The following is a 20595-nucleotide window of genomic DNA, read 5'->3' as shown; positions in this document are numbered from 1 at the left end:
AAATACTTCGAAAAGCACATTTTTTTGAAATAGTGTAAAATAGTATTTAAAACAGTGACATTACAGACAATAAAAAATATAGATACAACAAAGCATACAACAACGAACAAACAACAAATATAGAAATAGAGCGCCTCATTAGCGGCACACTTCAAGCTTACAGAGGTTTATTTTCTCAGCTGTTCAGATTTTGTAAAATCAAGTGGCAATATCTCTTAGACTGCATCTAATCATACAGATCCATATATTTAACTTCCAGTTATTTCTACTAGTTGATTATATTTTTTAAGACCGCAAAAAAGCTTTCAGTTAATGAGCAGAAAGTTAAGGTAAGATTATGCGGATTCCCCAGTACAGTATTTTCCTATAAACACAGGAGATAAGGAATGCAAAAAAAAAAAAACTCATTAAATTAAATAATGACTTATCACGATAAAACAGCTTACCTGTTGGCAGAAAGGCCGAGGTAGCACGTTTATCCACATCGTTTTCACACATCTCGATTTGGATGCAATGCTGCTGCTGTTTTCGTTCTGCGTACCTCTTCATGCTTTCGTGAGCAGCAGGAGGAGGTGGTGGAGCTTCTACAGGTGGCGACATCTGGCGTAAGCGGTGGAATGCACTACCACCACTTCCGCCAAGACCGCTACAGTCTACTTCCTCGGAATAAGCCCAGCGGTCAATCTTCTTGCTTCGTACAATCTGACTGTCGATGACCCGTCGCCGTTCTACTTCAATTTCCCCGATATTTGACGAAATGGTTGCTTTGACTGCTGTTCCGCTAGCCGAATCTTTAATGGAGTCACTAGGTGGATTAAATATTTCGGTATTTTCCGGGTCGTGTGATGAAGAAAGTCCCTCCTCCTTCACCACATCCTCCTCACTACTTCCGACCATCTGTTTTACAAAAGCGGCACATTCCTCGGAGAGGCCTTTTTCAGAGTGGCTTATTGAATTCGGGCCTCCATCGGAAGGCAGCGCATTCATGGTGGCACTAATTTGCATTATTTCAGTCATGTTAAATGAAACGCTTGATTACTTTTCTGACGGATGTTCTCAAACTATTTAGGATTTCTTTCACCATTTATCCAGTATGACACAATTTGATGTTCTTTCTTATCATTTAATAGATGAACGTCCTAAAAACACAAATTATTATCTTAAAACCTTAGTTCTAATTCATGGCATTAAAAGTTCATAAAAAAAAACTTCAGTATTTCAAAACTTAATATCTCGTGAAATATTAAGCATAAAATTTAAAAAACTGTTGTAAAATGTTTAAAAAAAAATAGGCCAAATTGTGAAAGCTGCCCTTTCGCACATCGAGAAGAAGAGGAACTGGGAAAAATCGCAGATATATATTGCTGACATTAAACTGCCATCCTCTGGAAACAACTGACTCATTTACTTCTTTAGTGAGGGAAGCAATTTTTCCAGCACATCTAGATAAATGTCTCCAGGTCTTTGTCTTTCATGCGACCATCTTTCACGTAGCGAAAAAGACAAACTAAAATACACAGATATCACTACAAATACACGTACACTTCGATTTATTATTTATACATCAAATAAATATTCTAAATTGCGGAGGAACTGCGGGGGGGGGAGAGAGTTGTTTTAAGCAGCATTTTCTGAATGCGAGTTAAACAGAAACACTATTGTATAAGACTTGAAATAATGGTTGTCCTACTCGTGCTTTGATAAATATACATTCCCACCTAAATTTTTCTTAATTTTCAGATTTTATTAAAATAGGACCAACTTCTATACTAATTTTTATTAAAATATTTTCTATTATGTATAAAAATCAAAAACCCGAAATAATATTTAAGAAATATCTAGAATATTTCAGAAAGGTGTAGAAGATTTCTTAATGTGTTAGAACATTTAAGAAGATCCCGGAATATGGTAGAACATTGTAAATGACTCAAGGAAATTCTAAAATGGGAGTGATTTGTTTCAATATTATAGAAGGTTGCTTGTGATTCTAGAGTGTTTTGCAATAATATGAATTGCGGAGTAAGAGCTATAACTTATAAAATCGAACACCAGCCATTCAAAAGAGTTTGATGAAATTTGATGAGAATTTGATGTAAAAAGCGAAATTTTCAACTTCCAAAGACTTGGAACGAATTACAAAAAAAAATAAATAAATAAATAAATGTGTTATTAGGTTCACATTACGATATTTTCACAACACCTCCATTTATTCCTATGGGATACAAAATACGTTTCCACAATTTTTTTTTAAATTTGCACCGACCAGCAAAAACTTACGTAAAGACGAATTTATGTAAGTCGAATATTAACGTAAGACGGGAAGTTCCTGTATTGTCAAAAAAAAAAAAAAAAAAAGTGTTTCATTTAAAGGAGTACAAACTACTATTCGACGATTCAAGGAGACTGGCAGTTTAAAGGGCAAACCACGATCAGCACAACCACGCCTAACAACAAAAGAAGCACAAGATAAGACCACAACACTGATTTCTAAACACAACTGATGACTAATATTGCATCTGAAATCCGAGAGAAATTCAATCGAAACAAAAACACTTCCGTGTCTACATACACTGTAAAACTTCGTCTTAAACAAGCAGTACTTCATGATCGTATAGCGGTAAAACCCTTATTAAAACCCGAAAATCTAAAGAAACAGTTGGCTCGGCCTAAGAGCCATCAACATTGGAAAATTTATAGAAAAAGTATTGTGTGGATGGATGAACCCAAATTTGAAATTTCTAAATCCAAGCGTAAGGTTTATGTGATACGATCAACTGAAGAAAAAAAAAAAAAACAGTACAGTACCACATTGTTTAGTTTAGTACTTACAGTAAAGTACGGTGGTGGTTCTATGACGATCTGGGGTTACTTCTGTTTTTCTGGAGTGGGTGACATCGTCGGAATTGAAGGAATTTTAAGAAAAGAAGGCTATAAAAATATTCTTGAATATAATACAATACCCTCTGGACTTCGACTTTGTGAAAGAAATATTATATTAACAAGACAATGACCCGAAGGACTTTCTAGGAACTAAACAATAAGAGGGGTATTGTAAACTATGGTGGCCACCGCCACCATAATTTACAACTGACTTAAACCTAATAGAGCTTTTATGGGATCATCTAGACTCTAGACCATGAAGTCTGCCCATCTTCACAAAATTTATGGGGAACCTTGCAGATCGCTTTAAATAATGTTAGTCAAGACACTATTATAAAATTAATCGCCAGAATGCCACGTCTGTGTAAGGCAATACACGCCGCACCCCAATGCACCTCGTGGAGGATATTTTGATTAAAAATCAGTATACTTGTTAATATTTATCATTTCAATATTTTTTTGCTGTCAATTTTTCATTGCTAAATAAAAAATCTTAAAATACTTTGTAGCGCGTTATTTTTTTATATTAAATCTTACATTGTGTAGATAATTTCTAAAGAATAACGAAAACTGTTGTCATACGCCGTGATTCCAAACTTTTAGGCGGGAGTGTACTTACAGTTCCAAACGATATAATCGTTCGGAACGGTAGGCATATTTTTGTAAAAGTCTGAAGACTCATTTCTTTCAGAAAGAGCACCCCTGTGTTAATGAGAGGGAGAAAAAACAAAAAAGCACCCCCTACGTACATATGTAGGTGCTTTTTTCGTACATATGTGTACGAATTTTTTTTTTTTCGTACACATATGTACGAAAAAAATTTTAGTTAATCCGAATTAACTAAAAATTAAAAACACATCAATTGTAATGTATACCTTACAAACTTCCTGAGACGAAATACGGTATATGCGGAATGAACTCAACTTCAAGATGATTAAAATTTAAATAGCAGAATTAAGATGTTCAAAAACTATAAACGAAAATGAACCCAATTACCATTAAAACTAAAAAAATTTATATTAAAATGTAAAAATAAGTAAAACGTTAACTAGATAATTATTAACACAATCAAAAGTAATTAACGAAGTAAAGAAATCAATCTAATTTTATAATTAAAATAGACAAATAAAAATTTTAAACACAAGGGAGAATAGCGAAGAGTTAAATTGCAAATATTTAAAATGTGAAAGTGCAGTGCTTTGCAAAATACTGCAGTAGCTGGTTTTTCCCCTGTAAGGTATTGAGAGTATGTTTTTGTTCTGGTTATGGTGTCTATTGCGATTGAAAGTGGCTCCCTCCTCCATACTGTCGTGGTGTATTTGCCATTTAAAGCGCTTAACCCATTTCGTCCACTGACGACAAAATAGTAAAACATACACACACAAACCTACAAATAATTTTTTCTTAAATTTACTTGTAGGTTTAACGAGAGCACACAGTTCGTAGAATCGCAGTCCTCCTCCATACACCGGGTGGAGAGGACGGTTTTTACTCCGCAAACTCGGGGGGGGGTTGTCCAGAAAACAAAAACATCAACCCCAAGAACACGCAATTTTACAAAGAGTAAATGCGAAACAACATAGCCTTAGTCATTGATACGCCTAAAACTCTACTGCAACAACAGCTTAAAAATAAAACCCCGCTTGCTTAATATTTCGTGTATTTTTAGTGAACGCGTATTCATATTAAAAATTGGGGGAAAGGTATGTTAAAGTTTTCCTCCCCCCGTATCCGCTTTATACAGAGTATTTAAATATTAATGCATATTTAGATAGTTAATGTTCGTTTAAAAAGGAACCGATATTTGATAGGGAAAAATTTCGAACCCCCCCCCATACCGAGATTCTAGTTACACTTATGCCGGCTTTAACTAATTAAACGAAAATAACTGTAATAGTATGTGTAATACAACCTAGTGTGTTACAGCACAATTTGTGAGATTCAAAATGCATGAGTCTAGAAGAAAGGCACAAGTACTGATTGTGAGCATGTGAGAAGAAACCCAAAAATAAAGAAAAAAATTAGATGCCCATTAAACAATGAAGTAGAACACAACAAAAACATCGAGTGCGGAGAGGTGTGCAATGGAGTGAATAAGCATTACAGGGAAAAAGAAGGCGATATCGGTACACAGTAGAAAACAAGGATAACAATATTTGGGTGAAATACAAGGAAAGTTTATAAAAGAAGACAAAAAATAGAAAATAAACAGTAACAATGACAAATAAAGTTGCATAAAAAGAAATATTCCTTAATTTAGACAATAGGAAAACGAATTTAAAATACAAGCAACGGAGTAAGAAAAGAAACAGAGAAAGGCAATTTTTAGTGGTTTTTAGTACATTATGGAAACTAAAACCATAATAAATGGATAAAAATAAAAATCTGAAAAAGAAACTAAAGAATTATTGAGACTAAATATTTGGAAGAGATGTAAACAATTTCACAGAGGCTACCTACCTTTATATGAAAATGGAATGCTAGGCAGACTTCTTTAATGTGTAATCTTTTGTATGAATGTTTATATTCTGTTTATGTTCTTACACACACACACACATATACACGTTTTATGCGCTTTAAAAGAATAAACTTTCAATTGTAGATATGTGGCGTTAATGCTATTATAAAAGTAATCAATTAAACATTGTTTAATTGATAACTTTGGTTTGAATTAGGGCATGAACCTATTTATTTTTGGGTTTGTGTATGTTGTGTAATTTATATTTTTTTCCTTATTAATTTAATTTAAATTTACAGCACAGCATGGATCGTTAGGCGAACCGGCATCTGCTAGCACACCAACTGCTGGGCAGCACCGTTAGGCCTTAAAAGCCTTCCATCCAAAATATAAATTACACAACATACACAAACCCGGAAAAAAAAAAAAAAAATTATATATATATATATATATATATATATCACATTTACTATACACAATTCCATTATTTCTTCAAAGTTTCTCTTACATATATCTGATGTTTCAGTCTTCACTATTATCAAAGTATCACTATAAATGGCAGCGTGTTTGGCATGTGCATTTTATAGAAATATAAATCTGAGAATTTTTTGTGCACACCTTGGAAAGAACAATATTATAATAGATAAAAATAAGCTATTATAAATAACAGCTTATACGGAAAGGACAGAATTCATGGGATACCTGGTTCCTGGGCAACGCGACGCTATTATCCCTCTCACTAGTGGATAAACCCACCGATTGGCATATAGGCACATTGCATTCACGTGACCGTAATTCAATGCCAGTATGGATAAACGTCGCGAGTTAACCAACTTTGAAAGACTGATGACAGTGGGTGCCCGACGCATGGGTCACTCTATCGCGGAGGCAGTACAGAAATTGCACTATCCCCATTCAACAGTATCAAGAGTGTATCGGGAATATGCCATTTCCGGAATAACATCTCATCGTGGACAGCGCTGTGGGAGGAGAAAGGTGGTGGATGAACGTGGCTGTCGACGTCTGTCTCGCACTGTTTCGGCCAACTGGAGAGCGACAGTGGCACAAATCACCGCCGACTTCAACGAGAGAGGTGTCAGAAACGTCTCCACCAAGACCAACAGGATATCATTAGCCGCAATAGGTTATGGGAGCTGCAGCCGCCGCCGCCGCCCCACCAGAGTCCCATTGCTAACACCACGACAGAGTACAGTACTATACGCTTCAACTAGGTGAAAGAACATCAGTACTGGACCTTAGATGATTGGAGACGGGTCTCCTGGTCCGAGTCCCGTTTCCAGTTATTTCGAGCGGACGAGAGGGTGCGTATCTGGCGGAAACTGCACGAAGCTATGCACCCGTCACGTCAACAAATAATTGTTCAGGCAGGTGGACGGTCGGAAGTGGTCTGGGACGTATCCAAATGGCACCTATGAGGCATCTGGTACGTCTAGACCAGTGCTTCTCAAACTTTTTTGGATCACCGCCCCCCTAAAAAAAGCCCTCGCCAGGGCTTTTTTTTAGCCAACCAATATAAAGTGAAGCTAAATAACTGAAATTAATATTTGTCTGTTTGCCTCCAAAAACGTAAATGCAGCCCTGCGAATTATAAAGAAAACTTTTTACTGCACTTTATTCCTTCTTCGTAAAAAATTACAACTACATAAATAAAGTCAGTTATAGTCACTTAAATTGAGTCATACAAATTAAAGTTAATTACATAAATAAGTCATGATATTAATGGAAACAGTTAATTATATTTTCATATTTAATGCGATGGATGAGCTTGGTGGAGATTTATTAGCTTATCAATATTAGGTTTAATATCTGTAAGTAGAAGTCGAAAATCGCCACGTTTAACAACGTCCAGACAATTTCTTTGTTTTGTCAACAATTGAGATACAGCACTGAAACCGGTTTCGACTAGATATGATGTTGGAAAAGAAATAAGTAATTTTTTTACAATTCCCCACAATGCAGGATAATGGTCAGGGATTTTCTTTTGTAACCAAAATTCCTGATATGAATCGAAATTTTGGCTTCAGTTCAACTTCATTTTGTAACTCAATCAATTCTTCTTCTACAAAACGTTCGCCATCGTCATTATTTAAAAAAAGGATTTATAACCCAAACTGGAATTTTCGAATTAAGGAGATCTTCGAACCTTTCCTGCATATCTCTGCGCAACATTTCTAGATGATTACAAAAAGTTAAGAGTTTCCTCGGCTATTTTTTCTTTTTTCTCTTATTTCCAACAGATTTGGAAATTGATACAATTCACGTCGTCCTACGCTGCGCATAATAAGCTTTAAATTTGAAATAAATGCTGAAATTTGAGTTTTCGCCTTAATAAGAGTTACATCTTGTCCTTGTAAATGTAAATTCATTGAGTTGACCCTAGTAAATAAATCTGCAAGATAAGCAATATCAGTTTCCATTTTCTTGAGGTCATTACTAAGGTCGCTGTTCCTATCTTCAAAAAACTCGACAACAGTATCAAAGAGTTCATAAAATCTGTTGAGACAGTTGCCTTTTGACAGCCACCGAACCTAGAAGTGAATTAGCAATCGTTCAAAATCTTCACTGTTTTGATCACAAAACTTTCGAAATATACGATCATTCAAAGAATGTGCTTTAATTTTGTTTATAGCAGTAATAGGCGCCTCCATAGCCAGGTGGGAAGGAACAGCAGTGCGTAGCACACGCTTCTTGATTAGACGGGGGTTCCAGCACGTCACCACCAAATACGAAGGATGTGGAAAGGTCAGGGAATGACCACCGCATATTCCAGGAGCAATATGGCCTTAGTTGCAAATACTCCTAAAAACCAAATAACAACAACATAGCAGTAATAACAGTTCGTAGAGAATTGTGCAGTTGATCACCAAGTTTTTTCGAAACTAAATGCTGACGGTGAATGACATAATAAACAGTAATAATATTTGACACAGCATTTTTTAAATAAGCCATAAACCCTTGTAATGGCCAATCACTGATGGTGCTCCATCCGTTGCACAAGCAAGTACATTTGTAAGTGAAATTTCCCTGTCTTTAAAAAAAACTTTTCAGTAACCTGAAACAGACTCTCCTTTGGCTTACGTTTCTAGATATCTTGCAAATAATAATTCTTCGTTCAACTTTTCATCTTTTATAAAACGTACGTATGCTAGTAGTAAAGATTCGTTACCTGGCAGAGTTGATTCATCTATTTGTAAGGCAAATTCTGGTGTTCGTAAAATGTTGCATAGGGTATTTTCTGTGTCTTTGGCCATTTCGTCTATCCGTCTCTGAACTGTATCATTGCTAAGTGGAATAGAGTTTATTATATTGTGCGAATCTCTGAACCGTCCAGGTTACGTGTCCATCCATGCAGACTATTTAAGACCATCCCTTCACGGTCATCGTGCACCCACAGGGCAATGAACTCTTCCAGCAGGACAATGCGCCTCCCCACAGAGCCGTGATGACTAGAACGTGGTTCTAAGAGCGTTCCGCAGATTTTACCACCATGGAATGGCCTCCCAGTTCATCGGACACGAACCCTGTGAAGCATCTTTGGGATGCTGTGGAAAGGCCCGTTCGAGCTTTGGATCCTCCACCCGGGAATGCGACGGAATTATGGACAGCGGTGTAACAAGCATGGATGGAAATACCTGTGGAACGCTTTCGTGAATTAGTTTACTCAATGACTCGTCGTGTGACTGCCCTTATCGGGGAGAAAGGTGTGCCTACCCGTTACTAGGTAGGTATCCCATTATTTCTGTCCACTCAGTGTATTTTGATAATAAGAGTTGATAACAAAACAACAGTTGGGAAAAAAAAAGACTAGATTATACTTTTGCGGAGCTCGAAAGTATACGTTACAGATATCCTCTTTTGAACATTAAACAGGAGTTACAAATAAATTATAAAGGGGCAACTAATTAATCACCTGGGCTTTTTAAAAAAAAAATCAAATAGTTAAAGTAGACGGCTTAATATGACCATACATTTCTGTCTATATTAAAAATACCGGGAATAGTGATTAAGATGGTTTATGTTTCTACATGCTTAAGTGTAGTTTCTTCTTCTTTTTTTTCCCTTCAGCTTCATATTGTATACAGACTGTTTCAATCAAAAGGCACCGGGGTCTATCTCGCTTAATTTAAAGTTTCAGCTATTTATCGTAGACGATGATAAATGAACTTTTTTAGCCATATCTGGGCTGAAATTTTGGTGTTAAAATTGTACTAAGTATTACTATTTAGGTTTTATGAATTCCAAATTAATTTTGCTTAATCAACTGTTCTCTCGCAATAGCAAACTGTTCTCGGCCTTCGATTTAGTCTAAAAACATCACTGATGCATTTCTGAAACGAAATTAAACTGATTTTATTTGAAGAAAAAAAAATAATAATAATACAATCTTTGTAGCATGAGGAGACGGCAGACAAACTTCCTCGTGCTACATAGCTAAACCGTGTAATGAAGAGCAAACGTCACACATACAACTGTTGTGTTTGTTTTTTAATTCAAATAAAATCAATTTACGTTCGCCATTGGTGTACTCAGAAGTACACCAATGGCGTTTTTAGACTACACCGAAAACAGTAAGTGTTCGAATAGGTAGTTTAATATATATCCGCTAACTGCAGTTTGGAAACTGACTAAAGGAGTATCAGATGATAAAATCTTTAATTTTCTAACGTTAATTTCTCAGTTGCATCAACTTACCAGACATCATGCTTCCATCCAAGAAGCAGTTTCCTTGAGGTTTGATATAAAATGTCCTGCAATTTTGTCGCAGTTAGAAGAATTTACAGAGCCCCTGTTTCTTTCAGTACTTCTTGAATTTTATCAGGGCCCCTGAAATGTCATAAGTCTTTGCTCTTAGTATAAGAGTTAGTTTTGTGAATAAGTAGAAATCATAAGATTTCATGAATACAGAGGGTGAAGAGCACATCTACGTTATCCTACGCAGACCAGCACTAAAACTCACACTATCTCTGACCTTTACAGAGTATGTACTGCGACACAAGAGTGTCGCAGTACAAACGCGGAGTTGGGGGGAACCCGGTGCCACTTGACAATGAATGCTATGTCCACTATAGAAATCTGCAGAAATTCTGACTGAGAGTCTGGCTCAGTGGAAAAAATTCTTCTTGTCCCATTTCATCGATATCAAAAACATCACGAATAAACTGCTCTCAGCATTCGTGAAGATCTGCTCGAGCCAACCTTAATGTGAGATAATTATCTGTTCAAGAAAACACCGCTGTAGACCTTCACTTTCCATATTCTTCAGATCTAGCTTCCTTTCTTATTTTTAGAAATTAAAATTTTCACTGAAAGGGTTTATGACGTTTCAGAAATCCATGAAAATTCGTTTACTTTTCGGAAACACATGAAAAATCTCAGAATGGGCTTACTCAAAAGGAAGGGCTCCAGAGATGCTAACAATAGTAGCAGAATCGCGTAACTCGCTGTATTTAGTTTCAAGCGGACTACTTCAAGAATGACAGCATGGTAAAAGTGGCAACTTTTTATTTCCTTCCTTCCTATTTATTTCCTGAAAGTTTCTTATACTTTGCTTCCGCAAGTTAAACTACGTTAAATTACTACTGCAATTTAACTCAACCGCAACTAGTGCCATGATTCCGCAATAACTTAATGCAGGGATTACTTCTGAAAAACACGAAGAATCAATTTGGCACTTATCAACTTCAGAATCCTTAGTACTGAACTGCGCATACAGTCCTGAGGATTCTGAATGACGTTCTGTTCAGAGGATTTGTGGGATATAGTCTATTTGATTAGCTTTAAAAGTTATTTCGAAATTTTAGGAAAAAAATATAGATTTCATAGATCAGACAAAAAAAAAAAAAAAAAAAAAAAAAAAAAAGCTGACCCCATATATAATAGGAAAAAGCGAGGAAAAAATTAAAAAAAATAACAGTTTATAACCCTTGTTCAGAAAATCTGATTCTAAATACTGATGGGTAGCTACATTCATTAGGATAAATGCATAAAAATGAACTGAAGTTGGTCGAACCATATTAAAACACTGCTTTTCTGCATGTAGATTTGTTCCTTTGCTGAACGTTACAGATATTGAGTAGATAGGTCACCCCACATGGGACTTGGCGCTACTTTTGCTTTTTTTAACAAACCAATTCAGATGGAATCTACAGATCTGAACGTTTTACGCATCACCACCTGATTATCATCTCCCCTCTCCCCCCCACGGGCTACTGAATGAATGGTTATTATTCTTGAAACACTTAGCTACATGGCTTCGATATTTCGCCCCCCCCCGCCCTTTTTTATGAAAACTCCAAACACGAAAGTTATCAAAACCTATAGCACTTAGTACCGTGCATGGGTTGAAGGAAATGGGGAAGGAGAAAATGCCAGAAACTTTGCTCTGGTGAGTAAACATGGGGGTTTCGCCACTTTGGAGAGCGGTCGCCATTAAACAAAGTGATGGTATTGCACCGGTTGATGAGAGTCATCTACCACCTAGTGTTAGTATTGGTTCATATTAGTATTATATTATAGTATTGTATTATATTATTAGTGCTATTTTATATTAGTATTAGTACTGTGCATGGGTTGAGGGAGAAGGGAGGGGGAGAATGTCGGAAACTTTGCTCTAGATACTAAACAAGGGTTTCACCACTTAAAGCCTCCAATAAGCAAAGTGGTGGTATTGCACCAATTGATGAGAGTCATCTGCACCTAGTGTTAGTATTATACTGTATTATATTATGGTATTGTATTATTGTATGTACTGAACACACCCTTACTTCCAGATCCTATCTCCGCATTGTTTCGGAAAACGTTTTGTCCTACGTGGTGACTGTGTATCGAGATAGTACTGGAGGCTTGAAACAAGACAACATATCACTAGGCCCGCATTGTGCAGGAATGGTTCTAGGATCATGCCCAAGCATTTTGTGTGCTCCCTTGACCTCCAACATCAACCCCATCAAACACTTCTGGGATGCGGTGGAACGCAGCATTCGCCAGTGCCTCGCTCCATTGCCGAACTTCGGGACGTATTTCTGTCCAGCTGGTCCAGGATAGCTGAGAACACCTTCTGCGTTCTCGCGGAGTCATGCCACGCCGGATGCAAGCGGTTATCACGGCGGAAGGTGGCCTGACACTTTTAGGCAGGTAGTCATAATATTTTGGCTCATGAGTGTAAGCTTGCTTCCCTGAATCATTTGCCACTATCCAGCGCTCTCTTCTCCTTCTGTCCTCGCGTGCCTGTCGCACTGTCAGCACCCATGCGCTCCAGGTCCTCACTGGATCTCTTCCACTGGACCTGGAGATTGTTCGTCATGGGTTGTTCTACCAAATAGCCAAAGGAAGAGCAGTTACTTGTGCAGGTTTCACCAATGACCCAGCAAATAATAGAAACGCTGAAAAGAAGAGACTTAATGAACATCTAACAGACACCTGGCAAGAAAGATGGCAGACATCAACTAAAGGCGCTGTCACCAAAAGATTCCTCCCTGATGTCAGGGCCTCCTACCCCCCTCACACCTGTCTGGTTTTCACCAGGACTCTATGCTACCTACCTCCTCACTGGACATGGCTCCTTCCAGAAAAAACTACATGACTTCAGAATTTCAGACTCACCCCGCTGCCACTGTGGAGAGGATCAGACGTGGGGGCACCTTGCCCACAGCTGTGAAATCTACGAGAACTTCAGGAGGATCCTAATAACAAAACTACGCTTCAACTACCAAAATCAAGAACACCTCACCCTACAGAATGAAGAAGCTTACCGAGCTCTGACTCAATTTGCAATGGACTTATTTACCATGCAGAAAACGCTACCACCACCTTAGTATCCGAATCAATAGGTCATAACAACCATGACTGCCAATTGTTGCTACGCATCATTGAGCCATGGATGCTAACGCCTTGGACCAACTTGCACAAGACTTGACCAGCAGTGCAATAAAAGACAGGGTCCGCACATACCTTGACAAATTCCTCATCATTGATTTCTGGACAAACTTCTCTCGACCAGATGTGACACATCTCATCAAGAAGAGGCCTAGCATCGATCCCTGGACTTGACCATCAATCTTGGACTCCCGGTTTTGACCACCCCCACTGTTCGTTCTGATGGACTACTGGACCAGCCTTCAGTCTGGATGCGACACAGACTCACCAAATGGAGTCCCAATGACGGCACCTGACTAGACCTTACTGAACATGACCCATCCACCATAGCAGCACTCACACTGCTGGATTTCCAGCAAGTTGTCGGCTCCAACTGACTGGCCGTGCTAGCTGTACCTACCCTGAACTTGCGGGGTATATCTCTCTCTCTCATTTTTTTTTTTTTTTTTTTTTCCGGCTTCTTTCTTCTGTTTCCTGCCATCCGTTCTTTTACTCCCCCCCCCATTTTTCTCTTACAGAATGATTTTTTTTTTTTTTTTTTTTGTGGGGTGGTGGTTTTCGTCCACCCGCCACCCCACTCCTCTCTCTGGTGAGGCACTGGGCATGCCACACTGTCATCAGGGGCCATATTCCCTATTGGCCCCTTTTTTCTGTTTCCTACCCTCCAGTCTTCTGCCTTCCTCCCTTTCTTTTCTCTTGCACAACGTTTTTTTTTTTTTTTTTTTTTATATATACACACACACGCATGCCCCACAGGTCTAAATCTAAAAACATCAAAATTACTGCCCGACCTATTTGGCCCTAGAACAAGTTACCACCGAACAACCCTACGCTCTGTTAAAATTACAACCGTTGCTCAAGAAACAGCGATCATCTCATTCTCAAATCTGGTCCTAGCCACTGAAATCCCAGGAAAGTGGGTGGCAGGACCCGCCAGAGTACTCTAGCTACAGTGGTACACCCGGTCAGCCTCCCCGTGGCATGGTGTGGTAACGTCGGGTCCCACTAGGGGCTCGGCGGCTAATAGACCGGAGGAACAAAGGGCACAACACAATATACAGCCCATGACCCCCACACACTTAAAATCTCTGGCCCCGATACAATGTACACCCGCGGAAATGGGAGAAATCCCAGGAGCCATTAGACACTAACATACCTTATACCACCCCGAAACTAGGAAAGACTGGGGCCTGAAGATTGTTATTTTGGTTTTTAGGAGCATTAGCAACTAAGGCCATATTGCTCCGGGATATGCGGTGGTCATTCCCTGACCTTTCCGCATCCTCCGTATTTGGTGGTGACGGGCTCGAACCCCGGTCTAATCAAGGAACGTAGGGGGCCTGAAGAAGAGGGCCATTGGCGTCCTCTATAAGGCATTCTTTATCCCAGCACTAGCCTATGCAGCTGGGGCCTGGTACACAAAGACTAGCACAGCTGTCAACAAGAAAAAACTAGAGATGACACACCGATCGATATTACTCATAACGACAAGAGCTTGCTGCACTGTGAGCACCCACGCGCTCCAGGTCCTGGCGGGAAGCCTTCCCCTGGACTTGGAGATTGCGTACTGGGGGTTGCTGTACCAACATTCCAAAGGAAAAATAGTCTCCCACAAGATTCACCACAGACCCACCAAACTCCAAAACCATGGAGAATAGACGGATTTTACATCACGTGAAATCACTATGGCAAAATCGCTGGAACCTTACTAACAAAGGCTCCATTACTAAGAAGTTTATACCGGATGTCGGACAAAGTTTATCCACTCTCCCCAGCCTTTTTTTCGCCTGGACTCAAAACCACCTACCTATTGACCGAACATGGCTCATTTAGAAAGAGGCTATATGACTTTGGAATCACAGCTACTCCGCGGTGCTCCTGTGGACAGGCGGAGTCCTGGGAGCACCTGGTCTACGAGTGTGACCACTACGAGGACCTCAGATGTCAACTTTACACCAAGATTCACTCGCTTCTCGAAACCAGGAGGACATCGTTCTGCAAGAGGAAGAGACCTACAAAGCCTTCACACTTTTTACGCAAAATCTGTTCACAAGACAACGGAACCTCCCCTCCCCTTGAGGAGGTATCCCAAAAGTTCACAAATCCATGAATAGGACAATATCAATCACGAGACAACTGCCAACTCTCAATGGCCCAGAGTAATGGAAACACAACTAAGACTGTGACTCAACTCGGTCAAAGATACTACAGAAGACCAGAAGAACCTCATCTTGGCCTGTTGGGCACCTGGACTAAAGGACATCCAAGGTGGTCATATGACTCAACATACATTGTTTCTCTTTTGAACGGTGCTTTCTTTCCCCTCCTGTGGGGAGAGAGGGCTTTGTCCCCCACTCCTCCCCTTCCCCAAATCTCTTCCCTCTGGTGGAGCACGGGCCTGCTCCACTGCAATCGAGGGGCCATCCTCCCCATCGCCCCTTACTTCCTTTTCTTCCCTCCAGTTTTCACACCCCCTTTACTGTTGACTTTCACAGCGTTTTCAGCACTACGCGTCCAAATTTAAATACATCAAAATTTCTTTCCCGACCCATGCTTCTAAATTATTCTAACAAATGTTAATAACTAACCGCGAGCAGCATTTTTTTTTTTTTTTTTTTTTTTTAGGTTCTAGCCACTGAAATCCCAGGAAAGTAGGTGGCAGGACCTGTCAGAGTACTATATAGGTAATACTCGGCCGGCCTCCCCGTGGCGAGGTATGGTAACGTCGGGTCCCATTAGGGGCCTGGCGACTAACAGGCCAGATGAACAAGGCACAACATGCTACATACCACATGACCCATATACTTTTAAATCCCTGGCTTGTCCGATACAGGGTAATTGAAACCAACTCCAGAGAAGAGGCACAAACAATTTTAAGTAATGATAATATGATTAAGTACGGTTTAAAGGCAGAGGCGCCCAAGAAAAAAGGACCCTCAAATTGTCTTATTTGACATACAGCAAGGTGTAACCCCAGAAGAACTCAAAGAGGAAATTTACCACAAAAATCTGAGTCTGCACCTACCTGAGGACACTGTGGAAGAAGACGTTAGCCCAAAATACAGTACTAAATCTAAAACACATTCAAATGTCAATTGGGTAATCCAGCTCTCCACGCGAGCATGGCAAATCTTAGAAACACAGAGTCGCATTTTCATAGGCTGGGGAAGCCATAGGTTTAAGGAGCATATTTCAGTTACGAAATGTTACAAGTGCCTTCGCTTTGGCCACACATCACACACATGCAACCAGCGTGATTCAACATGTGGCCACTGTGCCCAGAAAGGGCACAAGTACAGTGACTGCCCAGCAAAAGACCAGCTCCCAGTCTGTGCAAACTGTAAAGCAGTGAAAGCTCCTCATCAACACTCAATCAGGGATGGGAACTGTATGGTATACCTGAAAGCCAAAAGCCAATACCAAATGAGAATCAACTATGGATAGAGGCCCCTCTATAAACTGCCACCATGAAATAAAAATAGTTCAACTGAACGCACAAAGAGCGAGGCTGGTACAAACTAGCCAAATGGACTGTACAAGAAGCCTGGACCACGTCCAGGCTTCTTGTACAGTCCATTTGGAAAGCCAAAAGCCAATACCAAATGAGAATCAACTATGGATAGAGGCCCCTCTATAAACTGCCACCATGAAATAAAAATAGTTCAACTGAACGCACAAAGAGCGAGGCTGGTAGCTGACCAACTAAAAGTGAAAATAGAAGAAAACCAAATTGATGTGGCCTTATTACAGGAACCATATGTTCGCTCAGGTGTGGTCACAGGTTACCCTGCATCCTATAAAATGGTCTACTGTAAAACCGAAACCCCATGGGCAGCAATAATCATCAGAAACCCAGAAATCAGCACAACGAAGATTACACCACTCGGCACTGCAAACAGTGCCTGTGCACAAATCATAACTCAGTTAGGGTCTTTGTTCCTGTTAACAATATATACTCACCCTGGTGAAGACATCACCCCAGCGATCTCAACCATTCAGACGGCTCTTGAGACTCTCCCGGGGGGACGACTACTAATAGCCATGGATGCAAACTGCAGATCTCTGCTCTGGCACAGTCGCACCCCTGACAGATCTGCACAAAGAAATGGTGAAAAACTAGAAGAATTCTTCCTAGCCACAGGCCTCCAAGTAATAAACCGACCAGATCAACTTCCAACTTACAGCGGCCCCCTTTGGGAGAGCACTATAGATGTTGCAGCAGCCACCCCAGACATTGCCAACAAACTAGCCAAATGGACTGTACAAGAAGCCTGGACCACGTCGGACCACAGAGCGATATCATTTTCTCTGGTTCGCTCTGTGGAACGGACCCCTCCGATCCCACGAGATGTGATACGGTACAATTCAAAAAAGGCAGCCTGGCAACGTTTTCGGACTGAGCTAACAAGAAGACTCCCTGAAGACACTCCACTCCCTGAAGCACTCCCTTCAGACGATTGTGTACAGATTATTACCACTGCCATAAGATCTGCATGTGATCTCTCTATCCCACGCAGAAGGCCCTACCGATATGCAGTTCCCTGGTGGAATCCCCAACTACAGGATCTCAGAAGAAGAGCCACCATGCAAGAAAAATGTTCCAGCAGGCTCGATCAAGGCTACCTCCCCATGAGGTAGATGCCGCCAGGGAGGCTTATCGCATTGTCAGAAATGAATACACAAAGCTAATTCGTAAAAGTAAAAAGCAAACGTGGCAAACCCTGGTATCCACTTCTGGGAATAAGGACCCCTGGGGCATAGTTTTCAAGATCGTAACAAACAAGCTGCCGCGAGGAGAGGTACTCGATACGACACTAAAGATGGATGGCTCCTCTACTTACACCTGGAAGGATAGCATTAACAATATTCTAGACACCATTTATCCCATTGAAGCTGCAGCTATGACTCAACAACAACAAGAAATAGTAGATGAAAATCACAACTATCATCCTGCCTCTGTGGAATCCCCCTTCACTAACATTGAGATGGACTTGGCAATAAACAAAATTAAAGTAGGAAAAACACCTGGTGCTGATCTGCTGGAAGTGGATGTGGTTAAAAAATTTGCAGAATGCTATCCTGTTACTCTCTTAAGCCTTCTAAATAGGTGCCTGACAGAAGGCACATTTCCAACATCCTGGAAAACGGCAACCTTGAAATTTATATTGAAAAATCCCGACAAGCCACCACAAATTCCAACCTCCTACCGCCCGATTGCCTTGCTCTCTGTAATGGCCAAGCTACAAGAACGCCTGCTCCTATTTCGCTTAACCGCCAGATATGAAGAACAAAAACTTCCAAGTGACAAGCAATTTGGATTCAAAGCAGGTAGCAGCACAGAAGATGCCATTAACAGTTTAATCACTCAAGCAACTCACACAGCCTTTAAGTACTCCCTTGCAATCATGGTAGACTTCGCTGGGGCCTTTGATCGACTATGGTGGCCCAGTGTTCTTCGGAGGCTTCGGCAATCAAATGTTTCCAACAACCTATACAACAGTTTAAGGTCATATTTAACTGGTAGAAAAGTCCAAGTTACCAACAGATTCCAGACAGTGACTAGGTACATCGATCGAGGCTGTCCGCAGGGCTCTGTGCTTGGCCCTTTCCTCTGGTCTATTGTCCTGGATGAGTTCCTGGGCATGGACCTGGGAGGTGTTGAGCCCTTGGCCTTCGCGGATGATCTTGTCCTTTTGGTATGTGCTAACACCAGGACGAACTTAGAGAAAATGGCAAATGGAGCACTGGTAAAACTTCAGAACTGGGCAGCCCTGCACAACCTTACCATTTCAGGAGAGAAAACAAAGTCCATACTCCTTAAAGGCAGACTACAAATCACAAGACCACCTACAATAAAATTAAACTTTATGCCCATACGGCTGCACGCTGAAGTCAAGCTCCTAGGTATCTTCTTAGACTCGGGGCTTACCTTCCACCACCACCTAAAGTATCTAGCCAACAAAATTCAAAGGTACAGTGCTATGATAAGGCGGGTCAGCAGGGCAGACTGGGGGCTGAAGCACAAAGCTCTTACTCTGATATACCAAGCGGCATATGTGCCAATTGTGTGTTATGGTGCCTCCATCTGGTACCGAAAAGCCATCCTAGCAAGAAATAAACGTAAGCTGGATTCAATCCAGAGGTTCATGCTCCTTTCAATTTGCAGGGCATGCCGCACCGTCAGCACCCCTGCTCTGCAGGTATTAACTGGATGTCAGCCACTATACTTAGAAGTGGTTAAAAGAGGGCTTTTTTATCACTTAAGGAAGGGAGTTCCAACCCAACTGCTAAATTTTCAACTTGACACCACAAACGGCACCAGGCTGGAAAGACAACGGATAACCCAACATCTACAAGAGATATGGCAACATGACTGGGACACTACAACAAAAGGGGCCATCACAAAACGATTCCTTCCATCCATAAGTTCAACTCACCCAGAACCTCCACCCTGGTTTTCGCCTGGCCTCCATGTGACCTTTATCATCACCGGCCATGGATCCTTCCAACAAAAACTGACCGCCATGGGAATCGAGAATGACCCACGTTGCCACTGCGGCGAAGAGGAGTCCTGGGGGCACCTCATGTATGAGTGCCCCAGCTACGACAACATTAGGCTTAAATTCCTCACCACAATACAGAGAAACCCTCGCAATCAAGAATCCACTCTGCTACTCGAGGAAGATACCTATAAGGCATTAACCACCTACGCACAAGAAACATTTGCACTTAGGCGAGCTAAGATTGCAGAACTCAGAGCCCAACAACTAAACCGGACCGGCGTGGGATAACTCTCCATTCCCCCGGAAAAACGCAGACATAATTATGCAAACCCAAATAGGGTAGGATCCACTGCAGGCACCATCCAAGGTGCGGGATGCTGGCACTCCTCGGAGTGCGGGATTTAAAAGTCATCGCAAACCCGAAATGGGTAGGATATACTGCTGGCATCGATCTAGGTGCGGGATTGCTGGCACTGACCTCAGTGCGGGATCTACAGGCACTATGACATTGACAATTACACAGGGGCACCTGTCCCCTGTGACTTTTAAACCCACACTCTTTCCTATACTTCGCCTAAATTAGGGTGGATTTATTCTCCCCTGTCAACCCACCCAAATTCATTCTCCCTCAAATCCTCTCTTTTTCTATGCTCCTCTCTCTCTCTTCCCTTTTTTTTTTTTTTTAATCTGTTATTTTTTTATTTATTTATTAATTTATTTATTTTTTATTTATTTTTTTATTTAATTTTTTTATTTTATTATTATTTTTAATTTCTTTTTATTTATTTATTTATTTATTTATATTACTTTTTATTTTTATTTATTTTATTTTATTTTTATTTTATTTATTTATTTTAT

The 20595-nt window shown here is 40.3% G+C and overlaps 1 protein-coding gene across 2 annotated transcripts in view; it reads right to left on the bottom strand.

Moving 5' to 3' along the window:
- The window catches only part of LOC150086959 (uncharacterized), a 227765-nt gene extending 226634 nt beyond the window's left edge, over positions 1-1131 (bottom strand). For both annotated transcript variants that reach the window (XM_090372847.1, XM_090372848.1), the window contains exon 1: positions 447-1131. In XM_090372847.1, coding sequence (XP_090228973.1) covers positions 447-1017 — 571 coding nt within the window. In that variant the 5' untranslated portion in view covers positions 1018-1131. The remainder of the gene's footprint in view (positions 1-446) is intronic.
- Between the last annotated feature and the right edge of the window lie 19464 nt (positions 1132-20595).

This window comes from Mastigoproctus giganteus, chromosome 4, assembly GCF_048544385.1.
Source record: "Mastigoproctus giganteus isolate SK-2022 chromosome 4, ASM4854438v1, whole genome shotgun sequence".
Lineage (NCBI taxonomy): Eukaryota > Metazoa > Arthropoda > Arachnida > Uropygi > Thelyphonidae > Mastigoproctus > Mastigoproctus giganteus.
This window is presented reverse-complemented; position numbering and strand designations above follow the sequence as displayed.